Source organism: Rattus rattus, chromosome 18, assembly GCF_011064425.1.
Source record: "Rattus rattus isolate New Zealand chromosome 18, Rrattus_CSIRO_v1, whole genome shotgun sequence".
Classification (NCBI taxonomy): Eukaryota; Metazoa; Chordata; class Mammalia; order Rodentia; family Muridae; genus Rattus; species Rattus rattus.
The window spans coordinates 27350427-27369321 of NC_046171.1; the positions used below are offsets into that span (position 1 = coordinate 27350427).

Genomic DNA, 18895 nt, shown 5'->3' on the forward strand with positions numbered 1-18895 from the left:
CGATCCCCAATATTCTGTGAGACTGGTTGTGGTAAGGATCCACCTGCGTCTCCAGCCCTTAGGACGTAGACGCAGGAGGATCAGAAGTTGAGCGTCATCCTTGGTCACATAGGGAGTTTGAGGCTAGGCTACATGTGCTACATGAGACACAGAAGAAAAATGGAAGAAGGAAGGAGAGGAAGAGAAAGAAATCCTTTCCCTGGTATGATGTCGCTGCTGCAATTCGATTTTAGAGCCTTGTGCGGGCCCCTCCCCCACTCTCCCACACCGCTCCCTTACCACTCACAGACTCTCTCCAGCAGCCCGGGGCACTCATCAGTCTACCCGGCGTCTGAGTGGATATGGCTCTTCTGAACATTTCAGTATGCAGAGTCGAGCATGTGTGGTGTTTACCACTGACTTCTTTGCTTGGCACCGTGTTTTCCTGATTCTTCCACGGTGGGCAGGGGCACGTTCCTAGGTACACATGCACGTGTACGCATGTGTGTGGAGGTCAGAGGACAACCCCGTCTTTTCTCAGTTACCATCCATTTATTTTTCCTTTTTGGTGGGGGATGGGATGGGGATCTCAGGAAGTAGGCTAGGCTGGCCGGTGACCCCCAGGGCTAAGCCTGTCTCTACCTCCCCAGTATGGGGACCATAACACACACACCACCATAACTGCCTTCTCTGCACCCCATGGGCTGTGGGATCACACATAGGCCCCTGTGGTTGCAAGGCAAACACTTTTCCAACCACATCACCTCCCCAGCCCAACTTCTACCCTATAGCTTGCTTTCTTGCCTTCTTTCTTTCTTTCTTTCTTTCTCCCTCCTCCCTCCCTCCCTCCTCCCTCCCTCCCTCCCTCCTTTTCTTTCTTTCTTTCTTTCTTTCTTTCTTTCTGTAATATTCCCTTTTATGGTCATGTCAGCATGTCACCCACTTCCCAGTCTGGGGCCACATGTGCCATTTTTGTTTTCAGGCCTTGTGAGCAAAGCTACTAAGTACATCTGTGTACCTTATGTTCTCTCTTTCTTTCGTGGACACACTTGTCTTTGTGTGCTCCTGGGTTTGTATGTAGGAGGGTACTGGCTGGTTTTGTGTCAACTTGATGCAAGCTAGAGTCATCAAAGAGGAGCCTCCGTTGAAGAGACGCCTTCATGAGCTCCAACTGTAAGACTTTTTCTCAGTTAGTGATCAATGGGGGAGGGCCCAGCCCATTGTAGGGGGCGCCACCCCTGGGCTGGTGGTTTTGAGTTCTATAAAAAAGAAGGCTGAACAAGTAAGCCATGGGGAGCAAACCAGTAAGCAGCACCCTCCATGGCCTCTACATCAGCTCCTGCTTCCTGATCTGCTTGAGCTCTGGTCCTGACTTCCTCTGGTGAAGACCTGTGATATTGGAAGTGTAAGCAGAATAAACCTTTTCCCTCCCCAGCTTTCTTTTTGGTCATGCTGTTTAGTCACAGCAATAGAAATGCTAACTAGGGCAGGTGGCATCCCTCGGGTCGTATGGTGACTGTGGTTAGCCATTAGCAGAGTGCTAGCCTGTTCTGCTCAGCGAGTTCTCTGCTGCTGCTTGTTTGATCCAGGCCTTGGAAGATGGTCAAAACCACAGAGTTTGAGCATTGTGGGCATCCAGCACAAGTGGTTGTCAAGTACTGTTAAGAGGCCGCCTCATTGTCAGGTGTTTGATTCCAAGGGAATCAGTTCTGTAAGGGAAAGTTTGGAACAATACCAACCCGAAGGACCTCATTATTGTAATTTGAAGGTTCTTCTGCCTCTTGGTTTCCAGCTAGGATGCTATGGTAATATAGGTGGGAGCAAACCCATGGTTCAGAGTATGTAAAAGGGACAAGGGAGCCGTACCGCTGATGGGGGTATGGCCCAAGCAGAAATGCATGGAAGCTGGAGGGGGTGGATGGGTCAGATCCACATGGGTCTGGAGCAGATTCTTGGGCAGCTGGGATTCATGGCTCTGATCTGTCCTTGTACTTTTTGCTGCAGACCTGGCCGACTGCAAGCTTGTTTCTTTCCCCATCTGCATCTACAAGGTCCTGAGGAACGTCTCTGACCAGATCCACCTCATCACGCTGGCCAACAATGAACTCAAGTCCCTCACCAGCAAGTTTATGACCACCTTCAGTCAGCTTCGAGGTAAGCCATGGGTTAGCTCAGGCAAGGAGAGTGTGACCAGCCCCTGACCCTCAGAGTCTCACTCCATCTGGGGAATGTCCCCAGAGCTAGCCTTGGTTCAAGCAGACCTATAAAGTCATTCCCAAGGGTAGCCTTTGAAGTTATAGACTTGTACCTAGAAATCTCTGGGTCAGATTCTGTTTCCAGCTGGCTGAAAGTTAGATTGACTGAAGACAAGAAGATGAGACCTGGCCAGACTCTCTGATCTGACGAGACCAGCAGGCCCAAGGACTGATCCCCTTGTCATCCCTAGCGTGGCTTTCTCTCATGCTCCTTCTTTGGTGCAGTTTGCGACAGGTGCCACATTGGCTTATCTCTCTGGTACACACAGTGACGGGAAAGGGTTCGTGGAGGTGTTAGGCAGGAGGCCAGCAGGTGTCTGTTGTGGCTATGAAAAGAATCCATGATTCTGTCTAAAGACACAAACCTAAAACAGTGGTCCTGTATGAGGAATGAGCAGGCAAATCTCAGATCCCTGATCTTCCTCAGGGAGCCGTGGGTGCTGGAGACCAGAAAGCAGAGACAGATATGAATGGGCAAAGCTTGGTGCAGCAAGTGGAGAGGACTGATATGGTGGCTCAGGGGGAAGCAGACGAGCTTCACGGCGCATACGGATGAGCACGGAGGCTGGAGTAGTCTGGGTGGATCCTTCTGAATGGAGGTTTTAGAACACAGTGAGCTGTATCTGAAAAGCCCCAGTGCTTGTGACTGACGAGTGGGAGGGGTCTAGGATGGGGCTTGTTTCCTTGTGTGGGAACTTAGACCTGGCTGGTTTCTCTTTTCTATCCTTTTTGGTGTCTGCTTCTTTCTATAGTTGAGGTGGGACCCCATAGGCTTCTCGGACTGTTAGTTCATGTCCCTAGTGAAATCAGAACCATCCTGGGAACTTCTCTGTACACAAAATCACCCCAAGATGAGAATGAATTTGGCCATCTGAGTGTGAGTCTAGGCATTGGCATTAATACAGGCCATGCTGAAATGGCGACAGCCAGACTTGAGACCCACTCAGTTAAGGGCTTATCAGCAAATATGCCTAAGAGACTAGCTGGAGAGTAAGGGGTGACTTGTATTAAGCACGTGGCAGTAGGGAGCAATGGGGACTTGCCCACCAACCACTGGTATGTCTGTCAGCTGGGTTGCCACAGGAGAAGATGGGCTGCTGGAATCCATTGTTCTGATCATTTCTCCAGTTTGGTTTTTCGTCTGAGACAGGGTCTCTTGTAGCCAGAGCTGTTGTTAAACTCACCATGGAGCCAGAGGTGATGTTGAACTTTTGGTCTTCCTCTCTCTACCTTCTAAGCACTGGGATTGTACATTCCCATGGCTGGCTCCTGAGGATTTCTTAATAAGTAGTTATTAAATAAGCAGTTTTGGAGAATTTTCCCGTGTTACTGTTACATGGAAGCCGGGAGGAGCACATTCACAATGCAGATTTAGCTTGTCACATATCGGCACGTGTCCTACTTCATGGAAGGGGATGGAGAATCAAGGAGGGAAGGTGTCTTACTTTTGGTGTCATTGCTCTGAAGAGACACCGTGACCAAATCAGCTCTTATAAAGGATAACATTTCATTGGGGCTGGCTTACACTTTCAGAGGTTCAGTCCATTATCATCTTGGTGGGAAACATGGCGGCATCCAGGCAGACATGGTGCTGGAAGATCCGAGTGTTCTACCTTGGTCCAAAGGCAGCAGTGAGGAGGAGACTCTCTTCTGCACTGGCTGGAGCTTGAGCATTCGGAGTCCTTAAAGCCTGCCTATGCAGTGAAACACTTCCTCCACCAAGGCCACACCTACTTCAACAAGGCCACACCTACTTCAACAATGCCACACCTCCTAACAGTGCCCCTTCCCGTAGGCCAGGCATATTCAAACCACCACAGAAGAGCTTAGCTGAGGTCCCAGAGCAGAATCTTCAGGGCTTAGACCCTGAGTTGGGCCATCTCACAGTATGAGATCAAAGAAAGGTCTTGTAGTGTTATGTCCAGCAGTAACCCCCACCCCACCCCAACAAAGTCTTATTGTAGCCCAGGCTGACCCAACTCTATTTGATTGAAGAAGACCTTTAGCCTTACTATCCTTCTGCCTCTGCCTTCTAAGTGTTGAGATTATATGTCCATCTTCTATGGTGCTGGGGGGTCAAACCCAGGGCTTCATCATACTGGGTAAGCTATACCTTCCATCCCTGGGTGTTTGCTATCTAGACAGAGAGGTGGTGGGGATGTCAGGGTCCCAGGAAGAGCACTTGGGTTGAGGCGTCTTTGGGCAGAGGGAGATCTGTGTGCTTTTCCTATCGTCAGTCCAACACTTACACACCTGCATTCTTCCAGACCTGAGTCTGGAGTTGGGGAAACAAAGGTGCCCTGGATTGTAAGGTGCCCATCCTTACCACTGCCCCGCACCCCGAGGGCTCAGATGCTGGTAAGGGCAGAGTGCGGGAGGTAGACTGCGGGGCCGAGGAATTGATACCTCCCGAGAGCAGCAGAGGCTGGAGGAAGAGACTTCAGAGAGCCCTCTTCAGAGAGCCCTCAGCAGCAGCTTGAGAGAAGAGCTGCTCAGGGCTACCCCCACCACCACTGCGCTCTCTCTAACACCATTGGATCAGACGCCTGTTGAAGGATGCCGTTTGAACTCTCATCTCCACTCCCACCAGCTCCTGACTCCTCTATCCCTCAGCTTGGGGTTTCAAAGGGAAAGCCAGCTCTGTTAATTGGATTTCATACAGTGGCTTGTAGGCTGCAATGGTCAGGAGCTGGGCGGGGGTGGGAGGGTGGGTGGCGGGGACAGTGAGTGCTTGAGCCAAGCAAGGCCCACTTGGCTCTTGGAGAGATAGCTCTGAGGCCAAGTCTTTGTTGTGATTTCTCTTTCAACAGTGCGCGCACACATACACTCTCACCCTGCCTTATGTGTGTGGAGAAGGAGATAATAGCGTTGTTGACAAGACTCCTGTGCTGTCTTCTGGGCTCTTGACAGAGCAGCTTCCATGCTACTAGCGCCCTGCCTGCCTCACAGACTCCCAAGGGTACCCTGGGGGCTCCTTGGCTTCCCAGGGTTGGGGCCTCTTTGAGTCTACTGTCCCATCTCCCTAACTCATTTGATATGAAATTAGAAGGCAGGACCTTGTCTGCAGTGCCTGAGGCTCAGCTGGTTGGCTGGGTGTCTAGCATCTAGGATACCTTCGGTTCAGTCCCTAGAAGTGCATAAACCACTTGTGTACCGGGGATCCCAGAACTCCAGGGCTAGGGGCAAGAGGATCACGAGTTCAAAGTCATCTTCTGCCTCCTGGCCCATGAGAGGCTGGCCTGAGATATGGTAGTTTGTCTTGGAAACAAAACAGCAGGACCTGAGTGAGGGAAGGGGTCAGGTGGGTCTGGGGAAAGAGAACTCAGTGTCTGGGTGTGGCTCTTCTGTGTGTGTGTCCGCATGCTTGCTGTCTGGTCTCACAGCTCTCTTAATAGATTGTGTCAGGACCTGCTAGGTAGGAAGCGTGTAAGGCATACCTAATGCACACCTAAGGATACATACGTGTGTCTCCCCGCCCCATGAGGCACTTTGAGATCCCTGTCCTTGTAATCTGCTATGGAGCAGGAAGCCAACCCATCAGATGCTCTTGGCAGAGGCTCCAGAGAGGGCAGGGGGCTAGGAATGCTTCTTAGCTGAACAGAAGCAAGGGTTTTAGTCTGAGTGACTGCCTGGGCAACTGCTAACGGCTTGCAAAAAGCAGGCATCCTTGGTGGGGCTCTAGAGTTGGGTAGAGGTAGGTTTAGCTTTCTCCCCATGAGCCATAGCTGGACATGGAGACAGAAATCAGGGAAGCTCACCCTGATATCACCGCGATAGCTCAAGCCTGTCAGCCCAGTACTTGGGAGGTAGAGGCACAGCCCAGGGGTTCAAAGCCAACCTCAGCTGCATCATGAGTGTGAGGTTAGCCTGGGCTAAATGGGATCCTGTCTTATCAATATTTATTCTGCCTCCCCCAGCCCCCCAATTTCAGAAGCTGTGCGTTATTGAGTCCTGGCCCTTCAAAGCCTGTTACAGGGGCTTTTGCTTGTTGAACAGTTGCTGTAGACAACGGGTCCTATGATGTCTGACTTAAGTGAGCAAGTGTCTTAGCTAGGGTTTCTATCGCTGTGACAAAACACCATGACCAAGAAGCAAGTTGGGGAGGAAAGGATTTATTGGGCTTACATGTCCACACTGTAGTCTATCGCTGAAGGAAGCCATTTCCTCACAAAACCCAGGACCACTGTCCCAGGGATGGCAGCACCCACAATAGGCTAGGCCCTCCTTTATCAGTCACTAATTTAAGAGGATGTCCTACATCTGGATCTTATGGAGGCATTTTCTGTTTTTCTTTTTTCTTTTTTTAATTTTTAATGACGAAAACAAAAACACATCTAAAAGCGAAGCTTCTGGAAAAACCATTTGTTCTTCCCTGTCTTGTATCACTCCTCGAACTTGATCTTGGCCTCCTGCCTAGCCTTGCATTTCAGCACTGGGTCTCTGAACACATCCTTGTTGATGACAGTTTTGTCCAAGGGGATCTCCACAGAGTACCTTGTGGGCATGAGGTGGCTGTAGTTAACTTAGAGGACCTGGTCTCAGATCGCTTGGTGATTTTCTTCTTGCCCATGGCGGTTGTCACTCTTAGCGAACAGCGGTCAGTTCCAGCCACCAGGGCATGGCTGTAAGGGTGGTCTGAGGTGCCATCATCAATGTTCTTTACGGTGACGGCTTTGCGTCCAGAGTAGCGTCCAGCCAGGATAAGCACCACTTTCCAGGGTTTCATGAATTTGCCCATTTTAAGAGCAAGCAGCCGGCACTCAGCAGAAAGGCACGGAAGAGTTTTTTTTTAATTAAGGTTCCCTCTTTGCAGATAACTCTGGTTTGTGTGTCCTGGCCGGCACATCGGGTGTCCTGGGGCTAGCAGGTCCAGGTAATCGGCTTCCTGTGCTACAGATTGTGAATCAGTATTCTGTTTGATAGCGGCTTTCACTGTTGTCAGTAAATTCAGTCTTTTGTGAGGCGGGAGTGGTAGGAAATACCTGCAACCCTACCTGGGAGACAGAAGCAGGAGAAATAGTTCAGGATCATTCTCAACTTCATGGGAAGCTGGAGGCTAGCCTGGGCTAAAAAACAAAGAGCAGAATTCAGTCTCTCACACCTTTGCCTTTTACCCTGTCCAGTGGATGCTCACAAGTGTCTGTCTGGATCACCTTGTGGTACAGCCAAGCAAATAATGGTACAGGAATCCACATTCACTGGGCACTCAAATCTCCTGGCCCTGGGCATAGGGGTTTCTTTTTCCTTTTTAAATTCCATTTTATCATTTTGTGTGTATGGGTACTTAGCCAGCATATACGTCCATGCAGCATTTATATTCCTGGCACCCAAAGAGGCCAAAAGAAGGTTTTGGTTCCTCTGGAACTAGAGTTACGGACTCTAGTGAGACTCTTGTGAGCTGCCACAAGGCCACTAGAAGGCCCTGGAAGAGGAGACAGTGCCCTTAACCTCCGAGCCACCTTGCCAGCTCACTCTCTCCACCCATGATTTGTCGTTGTAAGGCCAGCTCCGTTTGGGAAGGATGAGATTTAGAACTACATAGAGACAGCCCCCCCCAACCCCCCAGGTCCTCACTGTTTGACAGGGGAGGCAGATAGACTAGGCAGCAACATCGAACCTTACAGAGTCGTCTGCTGATGGCTGCCAGTGAAAGACTCCGAGGCGTGGGTGGGATCTCAGGAAGCTCTAGAGAAGTAATTTAAAGTGGGGATTGTTAGATGAGGAGGTGCTTGCCTGATAAATAAGGGGGGCTTTCTGTAGCAGCCTTCTGTAGGTGAAAGGTCTGTTTGGCAAATGAATGTTAAAAATGACACAAGACCAAACTGTGCAGAGCAGAAGGATGAAACATGTCCTCAGGGATTGGCCTGAGGGAGCTAGCTGCTTAAGCAGGGACATTTGAGAAGGGTCCTGGCAGGATGAATTGGGGTTAGAAAACCCAGTAAGGGACATTGAGGACAGGAGAAGCACTGTGGGGCAAAGTTAAAGCAAGCCCACAGATGGTGAGACCAGCCTTGTATAAGCTAATCTTCAGCCAGGTCCTAAGGAGCCTCTGAGAAGATGGGTCTTCTCTCCTCAGGCAGGGGCAGTAGGGCTGGGCCAGCTGAGAGTACATTGTTATGGACACAGTTGGGCCAGGAGGCTTGGGCTATCTGGTCAACCAGCCTGGGAGCCTCTGTGGAGGATAAGCTAACCCAAAGTCTATTGTAGAGAAAACAGGGCTTGGCAGAGCTAGGCTCGGGGACAAGGCTCTGTTTGGATTAAGTATCAGGGAGTAGGGTCAAAGGTGGGGTGACACCTGATCCTTATAATGTGAAGTTGGGATGTTGGGATGTCTTATGATTTCCACAGTGATGAACTTGTTTGCTTGCCCAAGATGGTCATCTCACGAAAACCAGGCTGACCTCCAGCTCTTTATGTATCCAAGGATGACCTTTGACCCCCAGTCGTCCTGCCCCCACTTCCTCTGCGCTGCTGGTTTAACAGGTGTGCACCACTGCACCCAGCTGTAATGAGCCACATTGTCCTTTGTTTCTTGTCTCTTTCTGCATCCTTCCCTAAGCAGTGTGTTCTCTGAGCCCTCCAGCTGACAGGAAGCCCGAAGCCGGGCACCCTGTGAAGCTCCGAGGCTGTGCTGTGTGTACTCCTGCTCAGGCTGCAGGCCCCCCTCGGGGCCTATCTGTTGAGGGCTTCTCAACTCTACAGGCTGCTATTGTTCTCACCACAGGGGCCTCCAGGCAGCAACTTCTTTGATTATTGCCAGAGAAAATTACAATTTACCTCCTTGCCTCAGCCAAGCAGACAGGTGCACAGGGAGCTTCATCCTTCTCTGTAGCAAGCCACTGGTGGGAGAGGGCCGCACTGCCCTGCTCGTGACGGAGGCTTAGGAGGTTTTGGGGGGACTGGGACAATGTGGAAAGTATCCTAGGATGGCTTGGTTCCTGGTGTTCTAGAAGGAGGCTGTGGGGGAGTTCTCTGGGGCGTGATAAATCTCCCGAGCTGAGGGCGGATTGAGCCATCCTCACATAGACTGTCAGATGACAGGGCCAAGTGTGACCACTTCATGCTGTGTAGACCCTTGCACTAACTGTTCCCCCAGCTCATGCCCTCAGGCAAGGATAGAGAAAGGGGCTGGGCCATCTGACCAGACACAGAACCACTGCTGAAATGGGATGTCCATATCTTAGCTGTTTCCAGGGATTAGTCGGAACTACTGTGCAGGGCACACATATTCTGCTTCTTCAGCATAAATCCCGATCAGAATCATGGAGCCCAGAAAAACCCATCTCCATGGGGCAGCCATCATCACTGTCCCTAAGAATTCCATCAGGAATGGAGGAGGTGACAGAGGAGTGGTGGTCTCTGGCTTCAGCTGGTGCTTTCTGTCCTCACTGGTGTCTGACCCTTAGTTATACAACAGAATACAAGTTTAAATGTTTGCGGTAACTGCTACGAGACAGAAAGATCATCTGCCAGAGGCAAATAGACCTTGGAGTTGAAAGATACCAGTTCAGTTCCCCTCGGAAGGGAGCGGGTGCCATCTGCCACTCAAGCACCTGCATCCTGCCTCGGACTCTCTCGCCAGGGCAAGTGTGCTGGGACACAGGGGTGGGGCACACCCAGAACGCAGGGACAGAGTGCTGGGACATGGGTGGGACATACCTGGAGCACAGGCAGTGTGCTGGTGTACAGGGAGTGAGGCACACACGGAACACAGGAACAGTGTGTTGGGACACGGGTGGGACACACCCAGAAGGACAGTGTGACTGAATTATCTGTCCTCCAGCTCAGTTCCCAAGCTCACATTTCTAAACCCTGAGTGACAAAGGACTTTGCATTTCTCTCCAGCCCTCATCCCGAGCTCTCTGCACAGATTTACTTTGCTGCCGAGCCACAGGGCCCTCTGTTCTGCACCCCCACTCCCTTCCGTTTCCCTCTGGTTGCTCGCAGCCCCACCATACCTGCCCAACTCCACCACGTCGTTTGAAAGAGCTGGTCCTGTCTGCCTGTTTATTTTTGAATAGACAGTAGACACACAATGCAGTGGTCCAGTCAAAGGGAATAATAGGGGAAATAGGACTCTCTCCTCCCCCAGAAATCTAATTCCCTGCTCAGCAGCAGCTGTCTCTGCCAGCCCTAGAGATGTTGCTGGCCCATGAAATAGAAATTCATCTCAGAGCAGGCATCATCGTGAACCCTTTCCAAGTATAAATTGCTTAAAATTTTTACAGCCCTCTCACCTTTTCTCTTCCTCTGCCTCCTCCCCCCCTCGTTGTGTTTCTAGATCTATTGATATTCTTCCCTTTGCTCAGAGAGCACAAGGAACTCGACCAAGGTCACATAGCAAGAGGGTGGAGCTGGGACCATTCACTAGAAAAGGATACGTGTTTCTTTTTATGTCATCATCGTATATTTCTTTAACTCAGGGTTAATGTTTGTCTAGTTAGGGATGTAACTCATTGGGTAGAACGAGCTATAGTGTGGTTTCCGGGTGTGATCCTTACCTCCACCTGTTGTGATAGAACCACAGCTCGCCACTGTCCATCTGGACAGGCCACAGCAGGCCAATGTAGTAGGAGAGGTTTGTTGTGGGGGAAACGGGCAACGGAGACAAAATGGGAGAAAAGAGAAAAAAGAAGGGTAGAAGGTCAGGAAGGGTCTGCTTTTTATTCAGACTGTGCCATAACCCCTTGAAAGTAAAGGTAGGGGGTAAACCAAATGGACCAGGGGTGGGGGTTGGGGGCTGGGAGGGGAGATGTATGGCCATTGCCATGGCAACAGATGCACAGATCCCTGTCACCTATGGGTGACCTCATCACTGGGTTTGGAGGCAAAAGCTGATTCCTGATACCAACACTGCCTCAACCTGGCATGGCGATGTTTGCCTGTAGTGGTAGCACTTGAAAAATACAGGCTCAAGAATCAAGAGTTCAAGGCCACCCTCTGCTACCTAGTACATATAAGTCTCGCATGGGCCATATAACATGGGAACAGCACTAAGAAAACTACCCTACGAGGCTCTCTTAGTTAGGGTTTTACTGCTGTGAAGAGGCACCATGACCAAGGCAACTCTTATAAGGACAACATTTCATTGGGGCTGGCTTACAGGTTCAGGGGTTCAGTCCATTACCACCAAGGTGGGAGCATGGCAGCATCTAGACAGGCATGGCACAGGAGGGGCTGAGGGTTCTACAGCTTTATCTGAAGGCTGCTAGTGGAAGACTCACTTCCAGGCAGCCACAGTGAGGGTCTTAAAGCCCATGTCCACAGTGACACATTTCTTTCAACAAGGCCACACCTTCTAATAGTGCTGTTTCCTGGGCCAAGCATATACAAACCGTCACAGAGGCCTTTATGGTGGCAGAATGCTTAGCACTTTCTTTTAGTCACAGGCCCGCTTGCTGTCCCATAGTTCACTCAGGAGTATGTTTTCTGGAAGCTTGCCTGTTGTTTTGTTGTAAGACCCCAAAGTGGCCCTACCTCAGGAGCACCACCCACAGAGCACAGATTGACAAAGTGACAGCTGCAATAGCATGAGGGTGTAAGGTTTTTAATCCACGTACGTGGGGTTGCTCGTCCACGCAGGGAAAGGCAACCCTGAACCCCAAAAGCACACATCTTTTATTCCTTACAGAGGGCAGACTTCAGCAACAGGGTTAGCTGGCCTATTCTCATTGGTGGAACACAGGACAAAGGATCTGGTCAGGTATTGGCTGGCCTGCTCAAGGGGCTGTTCTTGGCTTAGTCACTTTCCTTATCCAGCCCTGCACCTGGCCTTGGAGAATCTCTGGGAAAGGGCTAAGTTGGCGGGGGGGGGGGTGGGGGTAGGGGAGGAGGTGGGGGAGAACTGGGTGGTCAGGCAGGGTCCGGATGACACCTTGTGGTTATTCTCAGGATTCACCACAGGCAGGGGGGGGGGGTCTTTCCGAGAATGGTTATCTTTGTTTTGTCCTAATTAGCTCGGCCTTGGTCAGTGAGGCCTGGTCATTCTTGACTCAATATCTTGATCACCAAAACTATATCCTATCACTGGGCATCCTGACGTCAGATGTATCTCTCAGAAAGGTCTCAGGTTTGTCATAGGCATCCTAACCCCCAGATGTATTTCTCAAAAACTTGTTTTTTGGAGCTGGGGACCGAACCCAGGGCCTTGTGCTTGCTAGGCAAGCGCTCTACCGCTGAGCTAAATCCCCAACCCCTAACAGCTTTGTTTTTAACATCTGTGAAACTTTATTTCTTCAGTTTCCTTTCTGTCTTAACATCCCCGGAAAGCTGGGTGTGTTCTACTTGGCACCACCCATGGTCCCCTGGAAAAACACTGAACTGCCCCACAGATGTCTAGCGCTCGCTGCCAGAGTAGGCAGGAACACAGGATCAGAGCCTCCTTGCTGGCCGAACCTTGCTGGGTAGAGGTGTGTGGGGTCGGCACATGCCCCTGTAGAGCAGCCGTGCTGTCACTTCAAGGCCAGCCTTCCGTGTCCCCTAACAGAATCGGCTGTTTCTCTCTTCCTCCAGGGTTAATCGCAGTCAGCCCTGGCAGCTGTCCAAAGCATAGCGGAGTCAAAAGGGATAGGAGGAACTTGATGAAGGCAGGTTTCATCTGACAAACACTGGACACCACAGCTGAGGGCAAGGAATTGTCATTGAGCAAGGAATTGTCACTGCTGGGGCTGCTCACACCTGAAATACCTACCTCCAGAGTGGCGTGCAGCAGGCTCTTCTCCCAAAGCCCTTCTGTTGTTGGAGTCCCTGGTGCCTAAGACTCCTTCAGACTCTGGCCCCTCAGTCATGAGACACTGGGCAGGATGGATGGGAGGGAGGATGGGATAGGGGTTTCCAGAGGAGAAACCGGAAAAAGGGGATAACATTTGAACTGTAAATAAATAAAATACTCAATGAGAATTAAAAAAAAAAAAAAAAAGGAGGAGGAATGTCAGCACAATCAGATCAAATGGCCAGGACTGTGTTCTCTGACATAGAAACAGTAGGCAGAAAACACAGGGTCCCAGAGCAGGCCATAGGAAGACAGACAGCGGGCCCCGGGTGGATGCCTGTAAGCCTCACTCTTTCCCCTCCACCAGTCTGCTTTGTGTAGCCCTAACAAAACTCCCAAAGTGGAGCAATTTCCAGAGCAAAATAGTTTGGCTCCCAACTGGGGCAGCGACAATGGTTTGAACAATATGGCTCTGGTGTCCTAGCTAGGGTGCCTGACCGTACCACAGTGCAGCTAAGAGGCCGGAAGGGAACTGGCCACGTGCAGAGAGGGAGTCGCTGCGTGGTGGCTTCGATTTAAAGTGACTCACACGCTTGAGGACTCTTCCACCCTGTGAGAAAGGCAGGGGTCCCTTGATTCACAGTCCCCCCAGCCCCCATGATCAACACCTTGTGCTTGGTACCCCCACCTCCCCCCACTGTTTGAGACGGGGTCTCTCTGTAGCTCTGGCTGGCCTGAGACTCACTCTGTAGACTCAGACTCACAGAGATCTGCCTGCCTTTGCCTCCCCAGTGCTGGGATTAAAGACATGCGTACCGGCACACCTGGAACACTGGCTCCAATCTAAGTTCCCTACCCTAGCACCCTCCTTCCTCAGGGCTTAGGCTTTGGGGAACACTCAAACCTAATCTGAACCGCGGTCATAGAGAAGCATTCATGCCACAGTGATCCTGTGAGGTTAAAGACAGTTTGTTCAGTGCTTAGTAGCCATCATCCTTGTGACAGGACTCAAAATCACCATGGAAACACCTCTGGTCCTCTCTGGGAAGGTCTTCTCAGAGAGGAAAGAAGACCCAGCCTGCACGTGGGCGGCACCATCCCCCACTCCAGATTCAATTTATTCTGAGACCAGCCGGTGTTAATCTCTCTCTGGTTCCTGACCCCGAACACCTTGTGACTTTTCACCTCACCTCCTGCTACCACTCCTTATTGCCATGACAACATACTGCTCCCTCAAACTGTGACCTACGAGACACCCTTCCTTAAGTTGTTTTTGTTGGGTGTTCTGTTACAGTGACAGAAAAGTAGCCAGTCCACCTGTGTGGGCACAGGGACCGTTTTGATGAGTTGTGGTTCCGGATAGGATGACAGTTACCTTGGGAGGCACATTGCTCAGTCACAGAGTGAGGCTCCTACAGGAGAAACTTCAGCAGCCCCCGAGCTGAAAAGATTTAAGCCTTCAGAGATGGGGAGACAGGAAGCTCAGGTGGGGCATCTGACCCACCACGGGTAGACGTGCTGGGTCTCTGGATCCATGGTCAAGATCTGTGCCACAGAAATAGGTGTTTGGTCAACAGTAGTGACAAGACCTGTCTTCAGCCATTGAAGTGGCTCTCACCTTCACACAAACTAGGTTCACGATGCTGGTCCTGGGCTTGCTCTAGTCTCAGGAGTTAACAGGGGCCATGCAGGGAAGGCAGTTAGCATGATATGGGGCCTGCAGAGGTGCTTGGTGGCGATCCTTCTTGGTTTAGAGCATTTTGAGGGATTTGGGCGTGGAAAATTCCAGACAAGCCAGATGTGCGCGTCTGCAGATGTTCAGAGCCTTACATGCTAGTTTCCTAGATCTGACAAAGCAAAAGATCCTCAATTAAGTACGAATTTCACATCAGCAGTGATTGAGCTTTCTAGATAAATGTGGCCAGTGGGACATACAGTGTGAACTCACACTAAAAAAAATCATTTATTGTTTATCTGAGATTTGTCCTTGATCAGATGTATTGTGTTTCATCCTGAACCTATCCCAGTAGCTGTAGCATCCGTTGCTCAGTCTGTTTTTATCCAGTCTCTGTGTGGTCCATCCAGTCTCTGGTCTCTGTGTGGTCCATCCCAGTCTCTGTGTGGTTCGTCCCAGTCTCTGTGTTGTGTGATCAGTCACTTGGGCTAGCCCTTTTGAAGTTAATTTGCATGCATGTTTTGGAGAAATCTGTTGCGGTAAAAAGAAAAACAAAACAAAATGTCAGGACTGGTTTCCGAATTCTCCGCGAAGATTCTCAGGAGCCTCCTGATCTGGCTGTTTCTCCGCCAGCCGTTTTCACACAGTGTCCCCTTGGCAGGTTGTTACCACGCCTAACACATACATCACATTCCATGGTCCACACTAGCCCCAGGCATTCTATAGCCTAGCATGGCTTCCAGAACTGAGACAGGTTGTCTCTCTGCCTGCCGAGAACTTTGTGCACATCCCCTGTAGCCCGGTAAAATCGAAGATCTAGAAACTTGTAGTTTAACAATTAGGTTTATATGTTAAATTCTCAATCTACAGTACACCCCCAGAGTAAATTCACTGTCAATCAATAAAGATAGAAACCGCCCGCCTAGACAAGATAAAGTTGGCCTAGACCACTTGGATTAGACTCATCCCTCTGTCTCCAGCTTCCTTTCCTCGCTCCTCCTCCTCCTCTCTCCTTCCGGAACTTTTCCCCACCTACCCTTCCTCCTCATCCAATGATAGGCTTCGCCTTGTTCTGGACCCGCCTTGCTGCATAATGACGTCACCCTACAGAAATTAGTAACAGTCAGTCTTGGAGAGTGAATCATCCAAGCTTATTTGCTTTGTGAGGACATTGATGTCTCACCTCTTAAGAGGTTGTCCCTAGTCAGGTCTAATCTTTATAAGTTTCATTGATATCCATGTTTTCTCAGTGTATTTTCCCTGTAGATACATAAGCACAACCCCCATCTTAAAAGTATTGCAGGTTTCCACTCTAATGTCAACACAGCAGATCGGTTCTTCAGCTTTTGTCTCTCAGCTACTGTTGTTCCCTTTTCACCAACATTAAGAACACTGAAAGTTAACAAAGCATTATTCAGTCTGTCCCTCAGGGTTTTTACTCTCCCGTTTTGTTTAATAAGCATTTCCTTTAAGGTGCGATTGACTCTTTCTATGATCACTTGCCTTGTGGGATTGTGTGGTATACAAGTACCATGCTTTATATTGTAACATACAAAGAGTTATTTTATTGGATACATGTGTGGGAACAGTCATTTTTAATTGTGCAGGAATCCCTATAATTGACACTTTCAATGAGTACGTAATGACACAATCTTCAATCAGCCCTTTCAGAACTTAAAGCAGTTGCCCATTGAAACACTGAGTACGTGCCAACACTGCAGTGTGTAGACTTTTGTTTTCCAAATTCTGCCAAGTAGAAAACATCCATCTGCCAGATGTCATTTCTTTTGGAACCCTAGGATCACTACCAGCAGGTGACAGAGTTTGGTTATATAGAGAACATGTAGGACATTTTTTTAAAATTATTCCTTTTGCTTGTTGCCAAGTGATGCAAATTTTTTTCTTTAAACGTTTCCCATTAACATGATGTTTCTCATGAAAATTTGAAGCTTCTAACACATTTCTTATTAGCAATTGGTTAGTTTCATCATTTCCTTGAGCTTACGAACCATGCAAACCTATATGAGTATGAGTAACATATAATGGATGGTTTCTACTTCTAATGGACTTTTGCAATTATTGTATAAACAACAAAGTTAATTCTGGGTTATCAGGTACAGATTCAGCAGTCTCTGTATGCAAAAGGATTCTTTCTGCCCATAAATAATCCATAATTATGTTAAGAGATTCAGGATAATCTAATAATATCATAAGGATTGTATACAATTCTGATTTTGAACTGATGTATGTGATGTATATGTATATGACTTTGGACCACCTTGCTTATTTTATCTGATTTATAGCTTGCCATCCCCATCTTATTTGCATCAGTATAAAATGTTGGTGCCTCTGGCGTTCTCTTTTATATATACATACATATATATATGTACATATATATATGTGTGTGTATATGTATGTATGTTCATATATATATGGAGGAATCTAATTTATTCTTTTTAAAAACTATATATTTGTTTTTCGGATACTTGTTATTGATTTCACCCAAGTAATTATTACAAGCTTTTGCCAATCCTCACTGATCATCCATGATGACATAATCTCGGCATTTGTAAGTGGTACCACAATTTTGGCTGGATCTGTTCTTGACAATTGATGTAGTCTTAATCTACTTTTTATAATCAATTCAGAAATCTTTTTCTATATATTCCTTTAGTTTTTTACTTTGTTCATGAGCTAAGAAAATCCATTCCATAATACTATCTTCCCTTTGCATAATGAGCCCAGTGAGAGAATGAGTTGAAGGCAAAAATGACCAAAGGACAATCAAGTTTAGGATGGATTCGATCCACATATGCTTCTTGCAGTCTTTGTTCTATAAGAGCTAACTCTTTTTCTGCTTCAGCTGTTAGACATCTTGGACTGTTTAAATTTGAATCTCCTAGCAATGTTTGCAACAACTTACTTAGCTCATATATACTTAATCTAATTGTAGACCTCAGCCAGTTAGTGTCTCCCATTAATTTTTGAAAATCGTTGAGTTTGCAATTGGTCCCTACAGACCTGTACTTTCTGTGATCAGATTTTTTTGTCGATTGATTCTGTAACCCAAATAACTAAGTAAATTTGCTCTTTGTATTTTTTTCTGGAGCAGTCTGTGACTCCCCGCATGGCAGAATTCTTTGTGTTACCTTAAATATATTCTCTAAAACATTTTGTTAGAATAGCCAACAAAATGTCATTCAGGTAATGGTAAATGGAAGATTGTAGGAATTGCTTATGATTCATTCCTAATGGTTGTTGTAGGAAATATTGACATAAAGTTGGACTACTTAACATTTCCTGTGGAAATACCTTCCAGTATCTTTTCATTGGACCACTGTTGCTGCTAGTAGGTACTGAGAAAGCAAGCCTTTTCCTATTGTGGAAAAAAAAATCAGTCTTTCACGTCAATTATTATTATAGGCATGTTCTCAGTGACAAAGATGGAAAAGGAGGTCTAGGCTGTAAAGGACCCATTGGTTGATACCTTATTAACTGCTCTTAAGTGAATTATCATCCTTCATTTACCTGATTTCCTTTTTACAACAAACACCAGAATTCTATAGGCTGGTAGACCCTTCTCTAGGTTGAGCCTCCAGCTGCCCTTGTACCAGTTGTTTAAGTTTTGCTTTTGTTATGGCCACTGCTCTTACCATACAGGTCTGACTGATTACCACTTTAGGGGCAAGGCTGTCAGTGTGTCAGCAGTGGCTGCTTTTATAAATTTGGAAACTCCATCCCTGTGATGTCCTGTGTTTGGCCAGTGGGCACAGCTTATGGTTGTTCTCAATCACCTGTATCAATTAGCATATCACCCCTGATTTCCTCATTTGCTCCCCCTGGAATTGCAGAAATATTTGCAGAAACTTGAGTACCCCGTTGTTGTAAAAGATCCCTTCCCCATAAGTTTATGACCTTATGTCAGCCACATAAGGTCTCAACTACCCCATTTGCCCTTCTGGTGCCATACAGGTAATCCCTCAGACACTTTGTCTTACTCGTGATAATTTACCAATTCCTATAAACTGTGTGTAAACCTTCTGATGTAGCCAATTTGGATTCCAAGAGTTTTGAGAAAGTATACTAAGATCAGCTCCTGTATTCACCAAAACTTCTATATCAACATCATTCATTTGTATCATTAATTTGGGTCTCTGATCATTAGCCACTGCTTGCCAAAACACACATTTTTCCAGTACTCCCATAAGCCCCTGTCCCTTCTACTGGAGCAGCTTTTCCCTTGATGTAAGGAAACAACAATGGATGAGCGATCTA

General features: G+C 48.2%; 1 protein-coding gene and 1 pseudogene across 1 annotated transcript in view; one reads left to right on the forward strand and one right to left on the reverse strand.

Moving 5' to 3' along the window:
- The window catches only part of Lrrc20 (leucine rich repeat containing 20), a 101659-nt gene that overhangs the window by 43566 nt on the left and 39198 nt on the right, over positions 1-18895 (forward strand). Inside the window, exon 3 of the mRNA XM_032888819.1 lies at positions 1984-2133. Within this exon, the coding sequence (XP_032744710.1) occupies positions 1984-2133 (150 nt within the window). The remainder of the gene's footprint in view (positions 1-1983; positions 2134-18895) is intronic.
- Positions 6569-7012, reverse strand: LOC116887253 (annotated as a pseudogene).